Source organism: Dreissena polymorpha, chromosome 3, assembly GCF_020536995.1.
Source record: "Dreissena polymorpha isolate Duluth1 chromosome 3, UMN_Dpol_1.0, whole genome shotgun sequence".
NCBI classification, from domain to species: Eukaryota; Metazoa; Mollusca; class Bivalvia; order Myida; family Dreissenidae; genus Dreissena; species Dreissena polymorpha.
Genome location: NC_068357.1, coordinates 21615809 through 21641803, shown reverse-complemented (window position 1 = coordinate 21641803; position 25995 = coordinate 21615809). Strand labels below are relative to the sequence as shown.

Below are 25995 nucleotides of genomic sequence, written 5' to 3'. Positions count from 1 at the left end.
TACCTATCGATACTTGATATCCGTTTATATTTGTGTGTGGCCATATATGATTTAGCTCAACACTTCGTTTTTAAGCCTGAATTAAAAATACAGGTTGCACTAGATAATTCATTCTTTAAAGTAGTGTTGTGTGTAACTGTGTATACCGGACTATATATAAGTGCATGTAAGAAAACAACAAATTCGACAAAATACTTTATTGTCAAAACAATTGGTCATGTGAAAACTTCCTGACGAGTCAAAACGTGGTGTATACTTTTAGCCAGAATTATTCGACGATTCACAAAGAATTGAATAACACCATGAGCGTGGAATGAAAGGGCACTTAGCAGAGTTACTACAAAAACAGTCGAAACAATAGCGAAGTCTCCCTCTTCTCTCCGTACACAAGCGCAAGCCCCATGGACAGTCCTGGCCCGATGTCCCCGGGCGGCGCCGGCGACAAGGGGAGGAAAGGGGGTCAGGGGGGGGGAGGGAGGAATACAGGGACATATCGAACTGCTGCAAGGTAGGTCTTGTGGAATTAGTTTGAAGGTTAAAATAAATATCACCATCTTCAATTACTATTGAATTATAAATAATTGCTGTTACCCACATATTCAGAACAACCTCAACAAATATTAAAAACTTCATCCCCAGTTTTATAATTACAATTTATATAAGTCTGTTTACGTTGTAAGCTTTATTAAGTTACCATCGAATCTGTTTTCTTCTTATGTTCAAGACTTAAAAGAGGATGTTATTTCGCCACTGCCAATGTTGAGTTAGTGTAACAAAGGTTACTTATTGTGCTATTTACAGGTAGATCAATCAAGAAAGAGCGATGTAATTTGTAAAAAGTACTCTTTTTAAGCCATATTAGGGCCTGTTGCATAATCATAAATAAGTATTTTCGCTCTTTAGTATTGAGTTCATAATAGTTGCTAGATGTTTTTGTTTTGTTAGTGTTTGCAAAAATATTGACTGTAATGTGAATTTTTCTATATACAAAACCTGAACGTAATAACATATCAAGTTGGCAGGTGTTGAAAACACTCACTCATTTATTGGGCATTTTTTACAAAAGAATTATAAACATACATGTGCGCTTTATTGTGTTAATGTTTTTTAAAGAACAAAGTATTATTGAGATTATTTGTCTGCATTTCATAGAGACATTGAAAGTTTTGATATACTCTGTTGTGACAATCAATGCCGTCTTATTTGTATGCCCAATGAAATTGTGCTTTCAAAAATAAATTAATCAAATGTTGAGGCTGAAATATGTATATGTGAGGTCGTAGCTTGGTGTACAGACGATATATATAGCTAAATAATTAAATTGTGTAAAACATTCAGGTTGAAAGAAGATATACTACAAATAGTTGGAGAATGAAACCAATCAAATGAACGACTATTAAAAAACAACAACAGGAAGCAGTTTTCTTCTTAAAAGCCACAACTTTAACGAAATAGAAAGTTAACATGTTGCACGTATAGACCCACAACTATATCTTTTCTTAAAGGACTTTCCAAGTGTTATTGAATGAAACAATGCAAATACATGCCATTTGGTCTACAAGAAAAAACTTGATTGAAAACATAATCAACTATTTTTGCACTTGTACATTCCTTGTTTTCTGTTTTCTAGATGACTTTAAACCGCGTCTGTGCAATGTTTTACCAGTCTCTAACTTAATCATATTTCAGTGATTTAGAAGTTTATATTTCAGTGACTGAGAAGTGAACATAAATGCTCAGGTTATAAATGTCTCCAAAAGTTGAAGAAGCACAGAGCAAGTGTTTAAAAGGAAATTCCAGTAAATTAAGTTTAATTGTTTATAGAGAGTCTTGCATGACTCATGTGTAGTATAGTATTACCTAACTAATCATTGTGTTGAAATCATACAAATAGCAACTCATTTATCACTATAAACTAATGTTAAATTTGCATGCCAATTTTCAAATCGATCATTCACGTTCAAAAGCTAAAATGTTTACCAAAATCAGTCCTAATACCGGAATCTTTCTACATGTCAAAGAAGAAACTTACATTTTCCAAAGTAGTGTTTCATTCAATAGAATTTTTAATGCTGGCTGGCTGGCTGGCTGGCTGGCTGGCTGGCTGCCTGGCTGGCTGCCTGGCTGCCTGGTTGGCTGGCCGCCAGTGGAGATGATAGGATAAATTACCAACAAACAATAAAACGGCTATTGATGGAATAGCTGGGGTTTTCCTGTGTATTTTCAGATGAACAAGAGAGGGTACAAAAGAAGACGTTCACAAACTGGATGAATACATATCTTAAACAAGTAGGTATATTAAAAGGGCAATTATAATATGAATAATATAAATCAATAGTAATGTGATTTTGCAAGCAAATTGCGCCATTGGTTATGTGTTACGTGTGAGTGTAATGATGTTATGAATAGATTCCCAATGTGTCACGCCTGACTATGTACATTGATAGGTACTTCAAAATGTTTGGTAAGAATAGCCATAATATACATAAATGCATTTCAGGTAGAAGATAAAACTCGTTTATCAGAGTGCCCAATTTGTTGAAAGTCTCTGTTATCTAAAGTGTCTATTATCGGGAATCAAAGTGTCTGCAATTTCATTAAAGCCATCTATTAAAACATGCTCTATCTTCGTTTATATTTCATTGAATACTGTCAAAATTTCAGTATTTGAAGCACAATGATTACTCTTTATGCTGGAATATCAAATAAATTCTTGCAATATTTCCGAATATCTTTATTTTGTTGAAATGTTTACTATCCATCCAGTTCATGCTGTTTTCCAACCGAATTTTCTATTTTGGGGGCAAAAATCTACCACTCTTCCGTGATTTGTTATCTTCCTGATAGAAAAGGATACACCATTTATCAACTAGACCATTTGCCTTGTCTAAACAAATTATCTTTATAATATATCTTTAATAAAAACTTAGGAACTTTCCTCTCCTCTCGCGCGTGGCTTTTGTTTGCATCTGTTATCGAAGTGCCATCGGTTATCGAAGAATCCGCATTACCAGTGCGTGTATTGAACGACGTTATCCATTTAATTCCCTCGTAAGCGCGTTTCGTATGGATCGAAGGATTTAAAGCAGTTTAACGTTTATGCATTTAAACATCTTGCTTATCTTTGATGTTTCGAAAGTCGGGTTTGTCGTACTACACACGCGTGAATGTGATGTACATTGAAGGCGCACAAATCTAGACAAAATTGGATTTAGTTATGAAAGTCGAATCAAAATAAACGGATCGCAATTATTATGAAAATATAGACTACGGTATGACATGCGAACAAGAAAAATCTCAACATGGGTCAAGTTTGCAATGAAAGTGGTTATTTATTTACAAATAGCGTTGCTTAACATAATGGAAACTTGTGCTTGACATATTGCTTTATTCGTTAATTAAAATTTTAAGACTGTGGAATTTGAATGATTTGGCCGTGTTGTCAAACGAAATGCGTGTAGCAGAAAATATCAGCAAAACTAAATAAGTAAAAAAAAATATGTTAATAAACAATATCTATGCGATAATTACTAGTATCTGACAATTATAAATTTTATAAAAAAAAATATCTTCAGCTTCTTGATTTACAAAAACTACTCATACACAATATTCTTATGGTCAGATCAATTTCATTGTGTAAACAAAAGCCTCTGGCCCAAAATACATAGTTATGCATTATAACTTAGTATTAAATCATTACAGAGTTGTGTCTAGAACATATTTATAAAAATTCATGCGGGTTATATAAATATAGAATGTACATGATTAAATTATGATATTTTAAGATCTTGGCTCAGTTGTATGTGCTGACTAGATTTAAGATTTTTGACACTCAACCATTTTTTAAAATATATTTTTTTTGTAAAGAGGACGATTGCCAAGAAGCTTGTTTAGTTTAGGAGCATTATAAACATTAAGACATACGTTTAAACTAATCTGCAAAACTCGCTCTCCACAACACCCAACAGCCCAAAATGTTTTCTAATACAGGGTGTGTAGAGCAGTAATTGATTCTGGGCAAAAGAATAAGAAAAACGTCTTGCAAACCGATCAACTTGCAACTTAAGCCCATTGAAAACAGTCAAAATATGCGAAAGTAAAAACAAACAGGTCACGTCAATAATCTAACAAGATAGAATGGCCACAATTTAAGTGAAGTAATATGGATAAATACAGAAAACTATGTTCAACAAAATAAATAATATAATGTTATTAATTAGTTGAATTCATATTGGCTTTGTTATTGAGCTTCAGACAGCCGTATTGGCCTGAGGTCGAATTAATGATAATTTTATTAATTAACTTTATAATATTATTCAGCTTTTTTTTCGTACCCACATTTTTTTTTGGCTTAATTTTTTCGTACCCAAAATTTGTGTACCCAGTTTTTTCTTCGTATCCAACTTTTTTTTCGTACCCAACTTTTTTTTCGTACCCATTTTTGTTGGCATAATTTGTTCGTACCCAAAATTTTCATACCCAAATTTTTTGTCGTACCAAAAATGTTCGTACTCACATTTTTCACATAAAAAATGTGCGTACGAAAAAAAATTGGGTACGAAAAAAAAATAGGGTACGAAAACAAAATGGGAGCGAACAATTTTAGGTATGATTTTTTTATTATTATGTAAGATGGGGTTTATGTAAGTATACAGGGGTACCCAAAAGTATCATTTGAAAATCGGTGTCGAAACTGTCGAAAGTTTAGATTTTAATATAAGGCCGAGTTTTTCCTGGTTTCTGAATGGCTGCATCGCGTATTGGTCGAGCTGTTCCCGTATTGGCCGTGTTTTTCCATATTGGCCGCCTTTTTCGCGCTTTATTGGCGTGGATCAACTTGTATGGGGCGAACAAATCGAAAACATTCTCGTCTTATATTATAAAGTTAATTAATAAAATAGATTACAAACGGTTAGTAACTCTGCCCATACATAGAACTGTGGTGGCATTTGAAAAGGCGCCAGCTCTTAATATTTCCCGGTTTTGAACTGGGTGTTTGGGCAAGTTCAATGTTATATTATTCTGAAATCTTCTTTAAAATCGTTGAATTCATTCTCGTTTAATAAGGTCACAAACACATGAGCTAAAACTTTAGCTGAATCATGAGATATGATTCGATAATGTACAATAAGGTCATAATTTACTACAAGAAACTTATTGCAAAAGCAGTGAGACACAAAACAAATGCACAAGACAAGACACACACGTACAAATATGAACAAAACCGCCTTGCAACGGTCAATAGTCAATACAAATGCTTTGAGGTTAAAACCAGTTTGTATACGCTCCATTTCTCACGTATGGCAAACGTGCACATGAAACTGATAACTGGAAGTGTCCATTCTCAATTCAATCAAGTCACCTAGCAAAGATACAGTTCACAACTAAGAATTTGACTCTAAAGGACCGCGAAATAGTTAGAAAATTGCTTGCGAAAACGATGAACTCATGTGGAGCCTCCTTAGATCGGATTTTGAAATTCGGTGGAGGCCAGATAAAGAAAGCAGCAAAACACTAAGTGAGGCTAATTTGTATGAATTACATCGAAATTAAATTTGATGCATGCACAGATTGGTTTCTAGCGTTCATTTTTTGAAAGGAATATGTGAAATTGCGTTCCTTGACTTATATTGAGGCATTGTTTATAGTTTGAAAAAAGCTCTTAATCGTTAACAGCGTTTGTAAAATTCCGTGTTACATGTTAACAGGCTAAACAAATTGAATAAACGTTTGGAAAAACGCATATTGAAAATCCCGATGCCTTTACAAATGAAAATGTTTATTGCGGACATATCAACCCGTAAAGTGGCGCAAAGTGATTTAAAATATGGATTAATGAAAATGATTTCCATTAGTGAAGATGCATACTAAGACCTCCAGGCGAATGCTTTTTCAGAACTCTCAACTTCTAAAGACATTATTTGAAATGGATGGGCAGAATCGCAAAATGGTACACACATCAAGGTTCGACGTTACCTGGATTCGCGTGAATAAACTGTGACTAAATATACCTCCTACCCAATCAAACCGTCGATGTCTCTGATCTATGTCCCGCTTGTGGTACTCGGGAAGCTCCAACTAGACCAGCAATACCATTGAGGCTTTGAGTCGGTCTAAAAAATGCCATCTACAATCAGTGACGAAGCAATCAATCGCCTACCTCAGGCCCCGATTGACAATACAACTCTCCTTCCGCTAAAAATTCACAGAAAAGGCTATTAAGCAGATGTCAACTGGCAAAGCTCCTGGCGCAGACGCCATTCCAGCTGAGATCTACAAAACGTAAGGCAAACTGACGATCCAGAAAATGACAGAACGTTTTCTGTCAATGTGGGAACAGGAAACGCTACCACAGGATCTAAAGGGTGCGTCAATAGTTCACCTCTACAGGCGTAAAGGCAACATACAGTCGTGCGACAACCACCGAGGGATTTCTCTTTTAAGGAAAGGTCCTTGCGCGCATACTATTGAACAGACTCCTAATCCACATTGAAAACGGCCTCCTTCCTGAAAGTCAGTGCGGATTCCGCTCCGGTCGTGGTACAGCCAACATGATATTTGCTGCTTAACAACTGCAAGAGAAAATCTCAAGAACAGAATGTCAGCCTTTACACAACATTTGTAGGCCTCACCAAAGCGTTTGATGCTTTGAACAGGACTGGTTTACGGAAAATCATGGAGAAATTCGGCTGTCCACCAAGATTCATCACGATGGTACGCCAATTCCATGACGGTATGCAGGCCCACGTTCTCGATGATGGTAATCAATCTTCACCCTTTGAGGTTTCAAATGGTGTCAAGCAATGATGCGTTTTAGCCCCGACACTCTTCAGCATGATGTTCACTGCCATGCTCGCAGATGCCTTCTCTGAAAGTGACCCAGGTACCGCACAGATGGGGGAGTCTTCAACCTTCAGCGTTTGAAAGCCAAGACCAAGGTCATTTCAAAAGGCTAAGAGACTTTCTCTTTGCAGATGATTGTGCCCTTAATGCTCAACAGAGGCTGACATGCAACAGAGCCTGAACAGAATCTTGGATGCCTTTGACAGCTTTGGCTTGACAATAAGCACTGAAAAGACTGAGGCCATGTTCCAACCAGCACCTACTAGACCTTACATCGAGCCAAACATCTCCATCAAGTCTCAGCGTCTCAATCCTGTGGAGAAGTTCACATATCTTGGTAGCACTCTATCCAGAAACATCCATATTGATGACGAAGTCAACTCCCGCATAGCTAAAGCAAGGTCTGCCTTTGGTCGCCTAAACAAAACTGTATGGAACTGCCGAGGTATCACAGCAGCGACATAGCTCACTGTGTACAGAGCAGTTGTACTTACAACATTACTGTATGCCAGCCAGATCTGGATGGTGTACCAGAGACACACCAATAAGCTTAACCACTTTCACACAGTATGCCTCCGAAAAATACTAGGCATCAGATGGCAAGACAAGATCCCGGATACTGAGGTCCTGAGCCGTGCAAACATGTACGGTATCGACACCTTAATATGGTCAGGCCAACTTCGCTGGGCTGGCCACGTTTGTAGGATGGACGACACACGCATCCCGAAACAGCTGTTCTATGGTGAACTGGGTAATGGCTAGTAAATGGCTCACGCTCCAGAGGTGGTCAAAAGAAGCGGTTTAAAGACTCGCTGAAAGTATCCACCAAGCTGTTTGGCATGGAACACGACTCATGGGAGAAGCTCGCCTAGAATCGTACTTGGAGATTGAGTCTAAAGGTCGGAACCAAAACACACGAGCAGCATCGTGTCTGCCTTGCCGAGCAAACGAGAGCAAAGCGGGAGGAGAGGGAAGCATCTGATGCACCCTCATCTGTACCATCCTGCCCGTTATGTGGAAGGGCGTTCCATGCCAGGATTGGATTAATCAGTCACCTTCGCACCCACAACACCAACCACAGAAACACTAACAGTTGAATTCATGGTCATCTTCGACAACGAAGGACGAACTATCACCATGGAGGCTTAGTACGCTCTTATGGAACCGCAACAACCGAGGACAGATGCTATACAGACCCATAGTAAACTAAAGATACTACACGCAGTTAAGAATTGTAGTTATAAATGTATAAAACATGTTAAGTTTATGACTAACTGGATAAGTGTACGATTTTTTTTTTCAGTTTGAAAATGGTTTTAAGAGCCTGCCTAGCAAGAATGTTTTCTGCGTCGATAAGTGAACCAACAGTTGTGAATACAATGCCAAGATAACTGAGTTGGTATGATCATCAATTGTTTTACTAAATGATAAAATATTTTAATTACTTGAAAATCTTAAAACATACTGCGAAGAAAATTATAAGTTTCCATGCAAGCTTTAGTTATATTGAAGTACCTTACCTCTGTGACGGTGTGGTGCTTTTCTTTAGTTGTTTTTGACTAACAGACAATTAATTATGAGCATATATAAGGCTTTGTTGTTTGTTAATTTGGGCCAAGTTTCTCTTCAGATACTCACAGTAACACTTTAAACCGTTTCCTTTTTTTAACGATTTATTTCATATTCGAAGATTGTCTCCCTGTTGTTTATATTTATTTTTACTCCGTGTAGTAGTCTGATGTAAATATCCTCGTTTTGAATTGGCATTATAAATTATGCACATACATATATGTTATTTGTGTATTAAGTTTAGTATTCAGTCATAACACTTTGTTTATTAAAGTAATCCATGTTTGTGCATTTATGTAACGTTCGATTCTCCGTCATTTTGTATCTTTGGTTTTTGTATTTTGCGACGGTAGTGTTTGCCGTTTTTTTGGCCGGGCCGTGGGCGTTTTCGGCCGGTGGTCAATTTTATTGCGCTGCCGATTTTCGGCCAGATTTCGGCCACTTATGGAACGTTCTGTTGATTCTCGAGTCAATCTTACGTTTTCTTGTCGTGGAGAAGCAGTAACATCAGCTTGCTCCCGAAAAATGTAAATAACTTATCCATCTTGTGAATCAATCCAAACAATAAGTAAAGAAAACATTTTATAAACATGTTTCCATAATTGCAACTTTTCTTAGAATATTTGTCTGCTCATCACGGAACTTTAGAGTATTTATGTGTGACTAAGTATTTTAACTACACGTGCATTTGAATCGTATAACTGTGTAAGCTTTGTATACGTCATCAATGTGACGCATCGCTGAGGTTATTCTATATTATATGCATTTAAAATGTGTTGAATAAAGTTTATTTATTTGTAGTTGTCGTTGATTCGGATTTAGGGCCTAAACACTTTTATTGTTACGCACACTACCGATATATAGAGCAATGCTCCAACAATAGCAGTAGTAATGTACATGACTCAATTGATGGATCAAAGAAAATATAAAAGCGTTGTTTCATCTGTGTTTTAATGTATTAAATGGATCCATGCTATAAATTGTGTACATTATTCAATGGAAAGTACCATTGTTAATCAATAAGGACAAGTTTCAAAGCGTTTTGTTCCGAACAAGTTCACAAGAAATATGTACTTTCTATAGAAATATATCATTTGAGAGGTAACCTAATAGAGGTTTCTTCTTCATGAGAAAGCATTTACTAAATTATTGCGCAACTTTGCTTCCGTCTCCGGTGTCTCATTTTCCTTTTCGGCGGCCCCCGACACTGACGCACAATTATTTTATTTCGTATAAATAGTGAGTATCGATAACTTATACCATCCTGCATAGTTTTAAGCTCCTTCTCCATCACCTGCATCCTCTCCGCTAACTTCCCAGCATGTATATCTTCCATCTTATCCTGATATCCGCTCTTCGACCCTCTTAGCTCTCTCCTCATGCACCATCCACAGCCGTGCCATGTTCTTCTCAAAACTATCAATCGATTCTCAGGACTCCTGGACAATTATTCCCATCTTTATACACACTAAACAATCTCTGGCGACTTTCAAAAGTAACATTACCAATGCTTTCCGACATTATGTCATGATCAACTCCGCTACCGGTTTCAGTTTTACAACATCCGATAATACTTACATTACAACTAGGACTCTGTAAAAATACAAGGTTTTCTTATTTTTTTGACACACCACTGAGTTCGCATTATTTAGAAAATCACTAACTGACATGTTACCGGTATCGGAGTCCGCGGACGGGCCTTATTGTGTATGCATCTTGATAATCTTGCTAAAATTAGGGTAATTTTTCTTCGGTGTCTTTGTTTTCTGTTCTTGTATTTCAAGTTTGACATTGCAATTCATGATAGTTCGATAGAAACCTCGATTGCACATAAAATCCAATAAGCTTCAAATCAAAATGCTAATTTACAACACAGGTAGAATTTATTATTTTTTATCCCGCTACTTTGATCACAATTACATCACGTGACCATTTTTTAAATACACATATTTCTATATGTACTTAGATCTATATAAGAGGGGCGGGTTGAGTGATCATTGAGTGGGTAATTTGTATTCCCTCCATTCAAGTGGTTCCCCAATCACACAATCACTCCCCTGGTTATGAATTAACTTACAATGACTGTTAGTACTGACCAAGTTTTGAAATAAGATGTTCAAATTTATATCTACATCTATATCTTAAGTAACACCATTGGACATTAAAATTTTGACATTTATGGTCTAAACTAATGACATGATTTTGTTGAGATTAAAAAAGGCAAACCGAAGGCTTCTGTAAATAATCACTGTATGTAAATTAATGTGTATGGCTTTATTGACTAATTAAGGTTTGTCATTTACACTTGTGTCTGTTAAGTTCTTATTCATGACAATAAACCAGCTATGAGTACATTCGGTATGATATTTTCTTAATAACATACATTGTATCTTATTTCCTATTATCAATGAATACCTAATCCATTTAATATAACTATACCAACTAAGTCTTTATTGATTAATACATATTGATGGGCCAAGTGTGAGGTTGAGCGCTCTATAACCAGGTTTAAACCCCCAATGCGTTGCATTGACCGTTCCAAGGCGGTGAACCCAGCTTTATTCTTATTTGTGTTTATGTTGTTTTGTATTGTGCTGTATTGTGCTGTTTAGTACTGTTTAGGCAATCGGTCACTTGCCATAAATAAAGGACCAACTAATTGTTTGTAATAAGATTTCAATACTGCTCCAGCAGCTGGAGTTTCACTTCTTTTTGTTGTCATTCAAGGGAATTTTTTTGTCAACATGTGGTTCAGAAACAAATGAGGAAAAGATTCAGGGTTGTCAATTTGAAATGTCTGGGAATCCTTAATTGTTCGGTACAAATGATTTCGGATCCAGAATATCATGACAATGGGATATATGCGACGAAAAAACAACAGAAAAATCAAAAGTTGGTACAATAGTTCTAAAACCTTAAGTGGACTTCAATAATGAGCGTTATAATTTTATGTAATCATCATTTCATGTTTTTGTTCGTTGTTACATAGCCGATTTTTTAATTGCCTAACTACATACGGAATTGAGGCTGTCACATTCCGGGTAGCCCGGTTAGGTCAGTTTGTTGTTCGCTAGACTCTTTCAGGGATTCGTTCGTTCGAGAGCTTGGCTTCATAACTGTTGCAATTGGATGATTCAAGTATTCAAGTAGGGTAGTTGTCATTAACTGACATGTGTATGTGCGCAGGGTAAAAGCAAACCTGTATGACAGGCTAAACTTGAAAAGGAAAATTGCGATAAGGTAGAAACTAAGTTCACTGACATACGATATCAGACAATAATATATGACTTGGTATGTATTGTTTCCGTGATATTTTTTAGACGTCCGTCGTTGAACTCTGACATGCTGTCATTATGCATTATTTTCGGACTGATCAACGTAGCATTATTCGGTCTGTCAGCTAGTATTTATGAATGATGATCGAGATGAAGAAACTTAAATATTAATCCGTTTAAACCTATGGAGACCGATTAAAGGAAGTATACTTTTGACGTATTTGCCAAGTACATACTGCAAAATTAGAAAAACTAATAATAAAGAGATAAAGATTCTCTAAAATATATAATTTTAATCATACATCGGTACAAAACTGAATACATGAATACCTATACAGATTAAATGTTCGATCGATTAAATAACACCAACTATGTTTTCAATTAGTTGTTTGCTGTAGCAGACTGTATTTCTCCCTCAAAAAGGGCCGCTTCGCATCATGAGACAATTTTTATTACTTCCGCTCATATAAATGCTGTATCAGACCGCCAACCAATCCAACACAAACCTTTTCAGGTTCACTATTAAAATGTTGTCACTACAGAAAAATTGTCTCACGTTCTGGTGGCCACAATTTTTCATAGGACCGATATCATTTTCCAACTCGGCCAAGTTATCATAAGAAAAGACAAATGTGGAGATGTTATGAAGACTGTGCAAACTAGTGTCCTTAAAAATGTTCTCAAGCTTTTTTGAAAATTTGACCTAATAACGTAGGTTTTGTTCCCTCTTTACACAATTTTGAGCTAAGGCGACGAATGAAGTAGAAAAGGCAGCCACCGTAAGCACGTGATGTTCAGAAGAGTTTAAACAACTTTTAAAAAGAAACGTGCCTAATATCAAGGCCAGTACAAAGCAACTACAGATTATAAAAAGTATTATTGAACGTTCATCAAAACATCACAGACAGATGTTGGCGTTGGTTTCTTTATTTTTTTCGCACATATAGATACTTGTTTAACGTTATATTCGAAGCATATCAATCGTAGTAAAAAGAAGACACCGCACACAAAATTCGAACAATTGTTAACGAGAGATATAAAATTAATAATGCAAGTGAGTAACACAAGTACACATTAATGAATTTCAATTTCGATTTTTAAAGGGTATATGTCACTTGGATTGGTATAAGTTCGAAAATCCGCCATAATCTATGTTTTGTTTTATTTTTATGACATCCACGTGAGAATGGATCCCATCAGAGAGCCCGCACAGCATTACACATTTTTTGTTTTTTATCTGCTCATGCCGTTTTTAACGTTCTCGAAATGTCATTCAATTTAGCGTTAAAAGGAGGAAAAGTATTGCATATTAAATGATTGATACTTTACCACTTTCTTGGAATGGCCACTACAGGAGGAAAACTGTAGTGTTCATTATAAGACCATCAGAAACGATTTATACTGTTTTTTTTTTCTTGACGCAGTATTCTCAGAATGTTGAAATACAATACAATTGTCTAGTTGCCATATTTTCTTTTATTTAAGACCTACTTAAAAACCATTTTAGTTGTTTGTGTCAGACAATATTGTAGTCTCCATAGTTATAACAATAAGTGAAAAACAATGTGGATCCTGCGACAACGCAAAGTTCTTTACCTTGGTTAATGAAACTCGTTACTTGTATGGTGGGCCATATGGTGAATGTTCACGTTATTTCGTAATCGCCGTTCATTTGTCAAACCGAAATTGTCGTTGCTAAAGTTGCAGAAATAAATGAGAACTAAAATCTTTCTCCTGCTATACATCAAATGTGAATAAGCTGGACAATCATAGCGATCATGATCTTACGCAGAACCTACTAACCCGGTAGGCACTGCTACTTCGTCAATGGCAAGCTCTTGCTTTCCTTCTTTGTTGTTCACAGAGGACTTCATTGGGTATAGGGCCGTTTGTCCTCTTGTTTGGATGAACAATGCATTATGTTACAGTCTGATGGCCTTTTTAGCAACAAAATATGTATGACAACCCTTTCAATGTAACTAATTAATTATATGCAGTTCTATCGTGATCATGTGTGGGTATGAAAATTGTAAGTTTATGTTTGTGTTCGTTTTAAGCTCATCTAATGCATTGTGTACCGGTATATCTTCACAGAAGATCCCCCCTATGAAGGTAGAGAACCTGTTTGCTGATATCAAAGATGGGGTGGTCCTACTATCATTACTTGAGGTCCTCTCGGGAGAGAAACTGGTAAGAAATTATAACCTTGGTGTTGCTTTTGCGCAACAAAGCAATTTTGCTCTCCTAGAACTTTAAGAAATCTTAAATCGATATCACCATTTTGGCCAATAAACAACGCTTAGTCAACAATAATTTCTAAAGATACACATTGAAATTGTTACTAAGCCATATCCCATTATTACCAATAAAACAATAACAGCTTGTAAAATAGTTTGATGAGACATACAAGATACAGTCTTTAAACAAGTATATTGTTAAAAGGGGTATATAGACCTGGTTAATGAGACGCTGAAGGTGTATTAAACTGTTAAAACACTGGTGTTACGCTGTTAACTCTTTAGGAGGCAATATAAAGGAGGTTTAATTGAGGATTTATTACTTTTATTCAAAAAATGTTGGATCCGTTTTCTGTTTCCCTCTCGTTCCTCATTCGCTAATGAGAAAACAAAACCTTGTGTCAATATAACGTGGGCAGGGTATCTCCATATGCTAAGTTTACATCTGGCCACGATCTCCCCGATTAGCCAGAGGCTAAAAAATCGGGGAGCTCTACGATTAAATGGTATACTCCACGTTCTGTTACGCTTTGTTGCGATCAACACGATTGGCTTCCACGCTCCACCACGTTCCGTTACGTCCTGTTAAGATCTCCCACGACAAAGCCGCTTTGTTACGAAGGCCGCGCTCTGTCACGATTAGGAAAAGAATCGGGACAATCGTGGTGAAATTTAAGTTTGATTTAAAATCTGTCCCGATGCCCACGATGTCCCCGATTAAACCACGTTCCGTTACGCTCCCCCACGATCACCCCGATTCGACTCCACGCTCTGTTACGTTAGCCACGATGCTCTGGAATCGGGGACATCGTGGTAATCGTGGTCAGATGTAAACCTAGCATTACTAGACTTCGCGAATGCGCAAGCTGGTCTGGAGCTACGCTGGTCGCATTTGGCGTGAGACTCATGATGCGGATTATTTTATTTTGGGTTGACGTCTTTTTTATTGACTGTTATTTAAAGAAGAATTCTGAACCATGCCTACTTGGATAAAATAGTTTATAAGATCAATGCTCCATAAATGTTTTTATCTACTATGGGTTATGTGGTGTGAGTACGGTATGCGATAAATTTACATTTAGTATTGGGGTAAAATATAATGTATTTACGCATGCATTTTCTGACCATTTCGGCAAAAAAGACCGGGGTTCAATCGGCAAATTCACCGTGTAAAAGTGTATACATTGGGCTTAATTGAAAATAACATTTATGTGAAGAATAAATTAAAAGTAAAAAAGTAAAATATAAATGTAATAGCATTGTTTTTAAATTTCGTTCAACATTAAAAAAATGCATAATGCAGGTAAAACACGTTATGTGTATATTTTCAGAATCTTGATGTGCCCCATCTTGAAGTCTGCATGGAATAATTTCAATAACACATTTCAAATGCATTGTTAATTCAAGTACTGAAATTTTGTTTTTGTACATTTGTCATATTCATCCTGTAACTATATATTTCCAGGCAATGGAGCGAGGCAAATTGAAGAGGGTTCACTATTTCAGCAACTTATCAACCGCCCTAAAATTTCTGGAGAATAAAAGGGTGAATATTTGATTAGGTTCTATTCTTAATAAAAAAAATATTCAAAAACACAATTAGTAAAGCAGTGTCGACAGACCGTTGATCAGTTAGGTACATGTCAGACGGACGTCAACCTAAGCTGGGCACGACCTTATGTCACCCAGATCGCGATTATGAAGACTTTTTTGACGCACGTCAAAAGCTGTGAAGAGAACACCGTTACGGACATAAATACTTGTTTGATAATATTATTTTATTTCAACTTAATTTAAATGATTTTTTTGGCGTTGTTTCATTGTATTAAGTAATCATGAGTGGCTATTACATCAATTCCAAATCGTCAGTGACTTTATCAGAACATTAAGTGCGTAACGGTGTAAATACACATTTTAATTACGTTTTACAACTTTAAGAATTTCTATCAAATGTTTGGGTACATGTTAATATACTAAATTCTTCTTTCATTGGACACCTTTTTGAAGACTTTATGATGTTAAAACACGTTTGCAGTTTTTGTTGAATCTTAATGTATATAAAAGTCTTCTTTTTTATGCGGCGTAACGGTGTTGTAACATTTGTAACGGTGTTGACAGATTATCTTATACTTTCATATTCTTGTTTATTCGCATCGTGTTTTTACTAGAAAGTATGTCAGATAAGTTCCATGTAAAATTTGTGATGTTGTTTGAAAGACAATCGGCGATATGAATACGAACTTTATTCGCATCATATTGTTTGTATAAATTCCTCCACACCGTTACGATGTTGTCAACACCGTTTCTCATTCAGCGTAACGGTGTGGAACGTAACGGTGATGACGTTCGGGAATTCTGACAGAACTGATTCCAATTGTATTAATTCTTCATTTTTGTCTGATAAATTCCATGTAAAATTTGCGATGTTATTTGAAAAACAATCGGCGATATGAAAACGAAGTTTATTCATACCATAATGTGTGTATATATTTGTGCACACCGTTACGATGTTATCATCACCGTTACTCATTCAGCGTAACGGTATGGACTGTAACGGTGATGACATTCAGGCATTTGATCATCCACAAACAGCATGCTACTTGTCTCAAAAACACATTACGCACACAGTATTTTGTGGCATCTAAGAATACATAATATTTGAAAATCATAAAAGAACAGGAAGTGGAAATAGCAAAGAAAATGGAAGAACGGTGTTGACACTGAATAAAAGTACGTTCAATATTTTACTTACTTTTTGATGATTTTCACATATTTCGTGCTCTGTTCATTGCTTAATTATGACGTAAAAGCTTGAAAGAATGTTTACGTTTCGGTAAAAGTTGTATCCCCGTATCATTCCCGTGCGGTAGATGAAATTTTCTTCGTAACGGTGTCGACTTGAAAAATTACGGACAGAGCCATAACTGATCATTTATAAATATTCTGCATATAAAGCTACTAAATGTAACTGTTATTAAGTTAAGTTTAAATATATTTAGCTCCATATGGTTGTTTTTTTTTATATTTGCGTTTGACATTCTTTTATAAAACAATAAAGAAAATTACTCTTTAAGAATTCGGACAACACACCGTTACTAAAATACATGGGGGTTAGTTGCTTCGACCAAGCATAAAACTGCTTTAAGCGTGTGATCTGCTAAGAACTCTTATCTAATATTGTTTACATATTATTTAACATTGTAATAATGAAACTTATCTCTGTTAATGTCTACCATTTAGATAATTGTTGAATATGGACAGTAAATGGAACCTAATCAAATATTCACCCAAAAATGTACAGTCTTGTTAAGTCGATTGAAATATAGTACTTGTCCAATCTCATGACCTTACATATATCACAATGTGTAACATATGTACATACTATGCAACACTGATATCACATAAGTTATAAAACATTGTCATTACTTTATTTTCACTTGTTATGTTGGTCATTGAATAAATCGGCAATACTTTTGCGTAATATAATGCATTTTCTGTTTTACCTTTAATATTTATATTTCAGATACAAACGTGTTTCTCTCTACTGTGGAATTACATTTTGTATACAATATGGAAAACCAGAACACATATTTTCATTCTCTGTTATAATTGACCTAGCCTGTTGTATGCATTAATGTCACATTATTTTCAGATTAAACTTGTGAACATCAATGTTTCGGACATTGCTGATGGCAAATCTTCAATTGTGCTGGGTCTTATTTGGATCATCATCTTGTTCTTCCAGGTATATCCTTAAGTCAATAACATAAAATTTAAACATGTTGTATGAGTCCCTTCTTAAAAATATCATCATTGACAGTGGTACTTTTTTGTTCTGTCACATAATTATGTGTTCTGTTCGGTTCTGTTCTGCATACTTTTTTGGTCGAAGTTTTTGTTGATGTATTTTGATAAAAATATAATAAAGGAAACGGTATTTAGGGGACCTGTTCACAGTTTGTAAAAATTAGAATATTTCTACTTTTTGTTACATATCGAAAAAGTAAAAAAAAAACACATGTACACGAGGGAGAAAAATAACACTCATGACGGAGACTCATACTGAAGATACATTTTCGAATAATCAATCGTAAGAAATTGATAGAATTTTAAAGTATTCCAAACGCGAACCAATTGAATTATTTGTAGAGTACTGTCGTTATCGTTATTAATTGTGACAATATATGGATTGCATATATAAAGTATAAAATACAAAGCATTGTATAGAAGCAGGGATGGCCTTAGTAGTTAAGGCGCTACTCTTTTACTCCAAGGGTCAGTGGTTCGGGCCCATGTGAGGATAATTTTTTTTCTTCATTTTAATTTTGTTTTATACTGGAGATCTTTACTTCTGATGTTTACATGTATCAGTTTAAAGCCTTTAATGACAATCTCTACAACACGCCAAAATCTGTGAAAAAGTCCCTTTAAGTACTTGTTATTTCATGTTGATATAAGTAATGTCTAATGATACTGTCTCAGTCATATTAGTTTCCAATCTCATTTTCCCTAAAAAAAAAATCCCTACCAAGTACATACGCATTTGCGCATAATTTCTTTATAAAGAAGGTGTAAATAGAATTGGTATAACTAAACCATTTCAGCGTCCTTGAATGCATTCCTTTACTTATTTTATTAAAAACACATATTTTTGGTTGTTAGTGTCCATTTACTTATTTTTCGTTCCTTTGAATTGTATTAGCGCTAATTCAGAGTTTTGAATACATGGTTATATTCTTGATATTTATATTTGACATAGTTTAGAATATTTCTTTGTTAATGAACATATAACAATTAATGTAACCTCATAACAATAAATGATATGACCTTCAAGTCGCAACACATACAATTTTTACTGACATGCTCATACAATTTATATTGTTCAATGTAGTAATGTTTTATTATGGGTTTCATTCTTTATTTCCATGTCATCCATATATCTTACATCTTATTCTGTATAATTTTACAAACATTTATATCACTGAGCCTCGAACTGGGAAAATATGGCTTTATACAGTCCGCACAGGCCACTTTCAACCTATACTGGATTTTCGTTAAGAAAGGACAACCTTAAGTCGGAGCGTTTAATTCTTACATTGTGTTCAAAATGAGTATGTATGTATATTAACTTTTAAGCTCATAAAACGGTATATATTGTATACCTTTTAAAATTTTGTCATTATGTTATGCCAGTGATTGGTTATTTGTGATCTCTATTTGTTTATTAATATGGGTATGTCTCATGTTAAATAAGTTAAACTTATACAAACCCTTTTTTTCAAAAAAACTTCCATGCAAGTATTTCAAGCAGGTTTCTACTAAATATCTGCCTTCACACTTAATTGAAGGCTTATAAAAAATATAACTCTAACTTTGCATTTTGTATAAATATGCATGTTACTGTTGTTCAGCCACTTCTGGCTGAGTGTAACCTAAGTTCTCTGGTTCCCTGCAGATTAAGGAGGTGATGGTTCCCCAGGAAACGGAAGGTACAGAGCAGCTCCCTATAACTGCCCTCGACAAGATTCGCGTGAATGCAAAGAAAGCTCTCCTGTCGTGGACAGAAAATGCTATAACAAAGTACGTATCTCATGAACGTCATTTTACATGCCGTTTTTAATTGGAGATAAGTTCAGTTATGGTTTTTGAAATTTCATTCTAATGTTATATGTAAGGCCTCGTTTATGGTTATTAAGAAAACTCTGATATGTTTTTCCCCATAAATTGATAACGGTAGTGGTAAACTGAATTTGGGGTTTATTTGTCAAATGTAATTCCCAAAAATTGTTTTCAATGATATTAATAATAATAAAATGCTTTCCTTGCCGACAATATGGCATTGAAGTGAATGATAATTTAAACATTTTGCTTTGCTGTAGCTGTATGAATATATGTGTTAATACAGAACTTATTTATCACAAAACACATATTGTGTTTATTGCAGACGATACGGTATCGAAGTCAAAGATTTTGGCAGAAGTTTGCGAGACGGTCTTGCCTTCAATGCAATCATACACACGATCCGACCTGACCTTGTGGACATGGACCAGGTAAGAAAACAGAGCGCCAGGGTCAACATTGAGAGTGCCTTCTCGATCGCTGAAGATCACCTTGGAATCGCGAGACTTCTTGACCCTGGAGGTGGGATTATTATAGAACATTTTCTTTCTTTGTGATTTATTTGAAATATTTGTATCAATATTATTGCAAACTATGTATGCAATGAATATGTGTACTGCAAAATCAAGTTACTTTGAAGTAAAATAAAATTAATATTTTTATTATAATCCTGTAATCAAGTTTAAGTTGGGAATATTGGTTTGATGGATGGTACGTTGGTTAGTCAGTACGTTCGCCAGCATGAAATGTTAAAGGTTTGTGGAAAGAACTTCTACCGCTTGTCTCAGGGGACTTTATTGAATATTTATGCCCCCGATATGATGATGTCGAAAGGGCATTAACCACTGTCTGCGGATGTGTGTGTTTGTTTGTTTATGTGTGTCATTTCGTGTTGGTTTTCTATCTGTTTTGTTCATTATGAGATTTCGAAATAAATTTGGACAAAATATCATCATATCAAAACGACATATCGCATGCAAAACCATGTTGCTTGTCTCAAAGTCAATGTCGCAGTGAAGTTTTTGCAATTTTTATATCCTGACTATGTGCAACAGTGGACACTTGAAATGTGTGCAACGTCCTTATATGGAAATAATGATAATAGAGGTTCAAGGGATCTGTCGTTTCGATTTTTTAAGTGCATTTTGATAACATTTCATTATTTAAGTAGGACATGTTATGTGCAACTATTGTGATTGCGTATATCACATATGTGAAATTGGCTGTTTACGGTGCATACATGTGGACTTTTGCATACATGTAGTACAAACCGTTCGCATTCGGTTTTAAATACATTACTCGTGTCTGTGTCCAGAGAATTATATATGAGCCATCTGTATTCTGTGTACATTTGTTTCTAGTCAAATATATCGTATTCATAGGGCGTACATGTGCAAGGTCTTTTTTCTCCAGTGAGCGACATATTCCTCCACACATTCCTGACTTATTTGCTCTTGAACATATAAAACAAAGCGTTGTCTGATAGTGTAGATATTAGTTTTAATTATGGTGCATTATGCTTACGGGGCTGTCCATAAAGTACGTCACGCTCCAGACGGGGAGAGGGACTGTAAGACATTGTGACAGTTTGTTGGAGGGAGGGGGTCAGGCTATGTGTGACGTTACACATTTTTTCATTGTTATTTGTTTTATTTCTTATTTATTTTTTTTTTTGAATTTTATAGCTTTATAACTAATATTTTCAAAAACAAATTTTACTATTAAAGTCATTTAAAGGAACTTGTTCACATATTGGTAAATTGACAAAATTTAAAAAATGTTTTGGATCTGAAAATTTTCTTTGTAGTTATAATATTTGCGAGGAATTACTAATACTGAACATTAAAACATTAAAAATATTCTTAAATATCGATTATATGCACCTTTTGACGATTTAAAAACCTGAAAATTATAAAACGTTACAAACGCGAAACAAAAAAAAAGAATAATTCGGAAAGTTCTGTTGTTATCGCTATATTATGTGACATTACGAGGATTGCTCCTAGGGTCAGTGGTTCGAGCCCCGGTGTGGATTACTCTTTTTTCGTTCTTTTATTTTATGCTTGATTGATACAGGAGCTATTTAGTTCCGATGCTTTCATTAATAATTCAAAGCATTTATTGACTAACTTGAAAACATACCAAAATCTGTGAACCAGTCATTTTTATGATTTTTAAGTGGCCATTTTATATTATAATACAGTTTAATTGAAGAGTTTTTTTAAATAAAATTTAAATAACGTGTAAATTAAAAAACTGTTTGAAGAAAGTGTTACGTACTTAACGGGGGGGGATGATCAGAGATTTGTGACAGGGGGGCGGGAGGGGGTAAAAAAATGGTCAAAAATAGCGTGACATACTTTATGAACGGCCCCTAAGTTGATGTGTGCTTTCAATAATTTTGAGACTGCATTTAAAGGTAGCGTGACATACTTTATGGACGGCCCCTAAGTTGATTTGTGCTTTCAATAATTTTGAGACTGCATTTAAAGGTACCGTCAACCACGACGACGAAGAAAAGAAAAGTTGTAAAATACTGTATGACGGTACCTTTAAGTTATAATAAGTTGTATGCGCTTGAATTATTGAAAACATAATTTCATAATTTCTCTATGAAGTATTTTCCCGACAGTGTGATTCTTGTCTTGAAAGTCGTAAATTAAGTTCTTTGCAAAGATTCGTGTTTTTTTCCATGAATTCCAGACGTGGATGTCGCCAAACCTGATGAGAAATCTGTGATGACTTACGTTGCTCAATTCTTGAAGACCTACCCAGAGGCTGGAGAGGACCAATCTGTAAGAATTTTAGGATTGTGCTCTCATGATCACTAAATTGAAAATCAAACACAAAAATTATCAGTTACATAAGTTCCTTGATATCTTTCATAAGTTTCATTTCTCTTTTTTTACGAAGAATGCGCTCATTCATCCAAATGGGATGAGAACTGTAGGAGGGTCTATAATAGAGTATCATAGACGTCGGTATATATTTCTCGACACAATCTTGTCCAAAGCTGTGCACCTACCGTTTTCAAACAATGTCATCTTCATATGTGAAATATCTTGTCGGTTATTCCATAGTTAAACCGTATAACGTCGTTAACTAACTTATTACGTACTACATATTGCAAACTCATAAATATCACATATTACTAAGGCTATTTATCTAATGATCAATCATTTGGCGTAATAATCGAGAGACATGATGTGCTATAAACTTCCAGTACATTGTATTTTTTTTGTTTTATGAAAATGTCTAGTTAATCTAAAAAGCTTTTCATCTATGGGTAGTTAGTGAACTTCACTTTATGACTTGGCAGTATTGTCATTATTTGTATGTCAATCGCCTTACCATTTAAGTTTATTGTATGAATAATTAGAATATAATAATCAGGCGTTCACACGTAATATACTAACTGGGATTAACCCTTTACCACTTAGATACGTATTTTGACGCATTTGAGGTCCCTTAGAAAGTTACATTTAATAAAATACCTTTTTTACTAAAGTCAAGTTTTAAAGGCTTTATTTCCAATCCTTAGTTACTGATGAGCAGCAAACAGCATTAAACAGACTTCAAGTTACTCGCAGGCTGTTCTGGTTTTTTGCTGATTGCAAAAGCCATTTTCATCTTGATTCTTATGGGGGAAAGGGTTAAAATAACTGTAAGTTTCATATAAAATGTTCAACATTTATTCCTTATAAAGCTATAATTCATATTTACACCAACTGATGTACAAAATGTATATGTAATTATATTGTGCAATTTATAAAATAGTCTATCATTGCACTTTTAGATTAGCTTGGTAGTAGTTTTATTTGTGACAATTGATACAGTCACGTTATGGTTCTAAACAAGGCAAATTTACTTAAGGACCTTTGTCATGTGTTAACCTTGAAGCTGGATACAGGAATACGATTTTAAGGGCAAAGAAATAGAAGTTGAATTGTTTCTTTTGCTTTGGTGTTTTACTTGAGTTCTTACTGGATTAATAAAATTGATTTAATATATTTGATTTTGTTGTGCCATTTTGATTAGCTGAATATTTTTTTTATTTTTTAATTTAGATATTTGTGAAAGTTGTTGAATTGAGTATTATATTTTTGAAACAGGTGATGGATATTCAGGATAATTTGAATTTATTCAGCGGACAGCCTTCATCTCCCTGTGATATCTATATCTATATGTGTAATTCATTGAAATTCTATCTTTCTAATTTCTTTTGTATTGGCATTTTCAAGCTATGATTAAAACCTGTTTGAAGGTTTAATGATCTCTAAGTTTAAGTATAAAGATTTTCTAGTAGAATTCTGACTCCTATTGAAATATCATTCAAATATACAGTCGAAACCCGACGGCTCGAACGCGTCGGGAATTCGAGTCATCCGATTTCTAATAAACTTCTGTTTACGAACAAATCTGCAGTATATTTTCACCTCCAGTTAAAAAGTACACATATTGCTTAAACTCTGTACTACTTCGTCCTACTTTCTGCTTTTGAATTAATAAGAACCAAATATATACTTAATACTGTTGTTTACCAATATTTTAAAACAGTAACAAATACAATTAAACAAATATCATATAGTAAATTATATCAGCACGTTTTAACGTAGCACATTTTCCGGTAACACAGAGCGCTAAGTAACAAAACATGCATCAGCACCATATACACATCATTTACATATGAGACAGTGCTACATATATTGATTTTTATATATTTTTTTGAAGAATAACATTATGTCAGTCTTTCTTGCGTTCCTTAGCTTTCGTCGTGAAACGAAGCTTTCTCTTACATCCAGTTGAGATTGAACATGCAGTGAGTTTTCGCATTGCTCGAGATAATTACGGATTACATTAATACCTAACGTCATATATATATATATATATATATATATATATATATATATATATATATATATATATATATATATATATATATATATATATATATATATATATATATATATATATATCGGTGCTTTAATGAGAGTTCGAGCCAACCGGAAATTCGAGCCAAGCGAGTTCGAGCCATCGGGTTTCGACTGTATATAATCTACGTTTCGCCATTCCAAATATTTCTGTTGAGAAAAGTTTCTCATGCAAAATATGAAAGTATGGCATGGACAATTGTTATGTTAAAGAAAAGGTTCTCATGCCAAATGTAAAAGTATGTTATTCAAAATCATTCTGTTGAAAAAAGTTTCTCATGCCGATTGTAAAAGAATGTCATGAAGACCATTCTTTTGAGAAAGGATTCTCATACCATATGTAAAAGTTTGTCATTCCCAATAATTATGTTGAGAACAGATTCTCATTGAAATATGAAAATATATCATTTACAGTTTTTCTGTTGCCATTTTTGGATAGTACAAACTGGCCAGTATGGTTTGCTATTATAAGCCACTCTCTTCCGTCTCCATAGTTACGAAAGAAGTCGCAGAATTTTGCTGAACAGGAATTGGCCGACTACAAGGAGTTGCTTACCTGGTATCAGACGGAGGCTGAGGAGGTGCTGACGATCGTTGAGCCTGTCGAAGACATGCATCAGGAGTACATGGTACGTTGCTATGGTAACTGAACTATGATGACTTTTCATTTTGATTATTTCATAATATTGTTATGGTGAGTTTCTACGTTGAAAAGTGAATTTAGGATATACTTGTTATAGTTACCCTTATGAACATTCTAATTGAATGACCAAAAAAATAGTGGTCAATTACCGTGAAGAATAAAACTTGTGAAACCTTTGCATTTAGTTTAATAGAAAGTGATAATAACTATTGCTATGGCTGTGGGTATATTTCGATCTGCCAAGGTGATAAATGTATATGTGATTTCAAAGTTATGAGATAATTGAACATTCCATGTAGCTGGATATAAGCTCTCCTAATGTAATTATTGGGGTTTTGGGCGGAAATGAAATGAAATCCTTGAACGCAAATGCAATGGACACCATAAGTACAGATTTATTACGCTATACTGCTTGAGATCTCATAAAACATTGAATAATTCAACACTGGCTGTCTTTAACAGCTAGAACTGTTTAAGGCACATCATTAACATAGTCATTTTATATCTTACATGATTGATCTCTGCATTGTTTGTGATATTTATCGTTGTAAAATATGTATATAATAGTTCATATAAATATGAAAACAAAATATCAGCTGAAGCAAAATATGTATTGTTTTGTTTTATTCGTAGGACTATTTGGCCTTCAAAGCAGAAGTGGACAGAAGGGGGCATATTTATTACAAACTAGACGAAAAAGTCCGAACTGGAAAATCTGTAAAATTCACATCAGAAACCTTCAAACCCCTCGAAGAGTCATGGAAGAAAGTGGTTCGACAGACGCGCGTGTGGCTGTGGAAATTGGGCGCGAGTCTGCCAGGAAAACTTGGAAAGTTTGGCGATTGGGTGAACCAGGCAGAGGAGATTTTGGAGCTTGA

The 25995-nt window shown here is 34.8% G+C and overlaps 1 protein-coding gene across 1 annotated transcript; it reads left to right on the top strand.

Annotated features, from left to right (window-relative positions):
• The first annotated feature begins 401 nt into the window (after positions 1-401).
• On the top strand, positions 402-25995 carry LOC127872077 (calmin-like). The gene is given in 11 exon segments (XM_052415408.1): positions 402-459; positions 2228-2289; positions 13782-13877; positions 15390-15470; positions 17577-17669; positions 19380-19504; positions 19869-20065; positions 22247-22338; positions 24969-25103; positions 25751-25937; positions 25940-25995. Coding segments are annotated over 11 exon segments (1182 nt in total).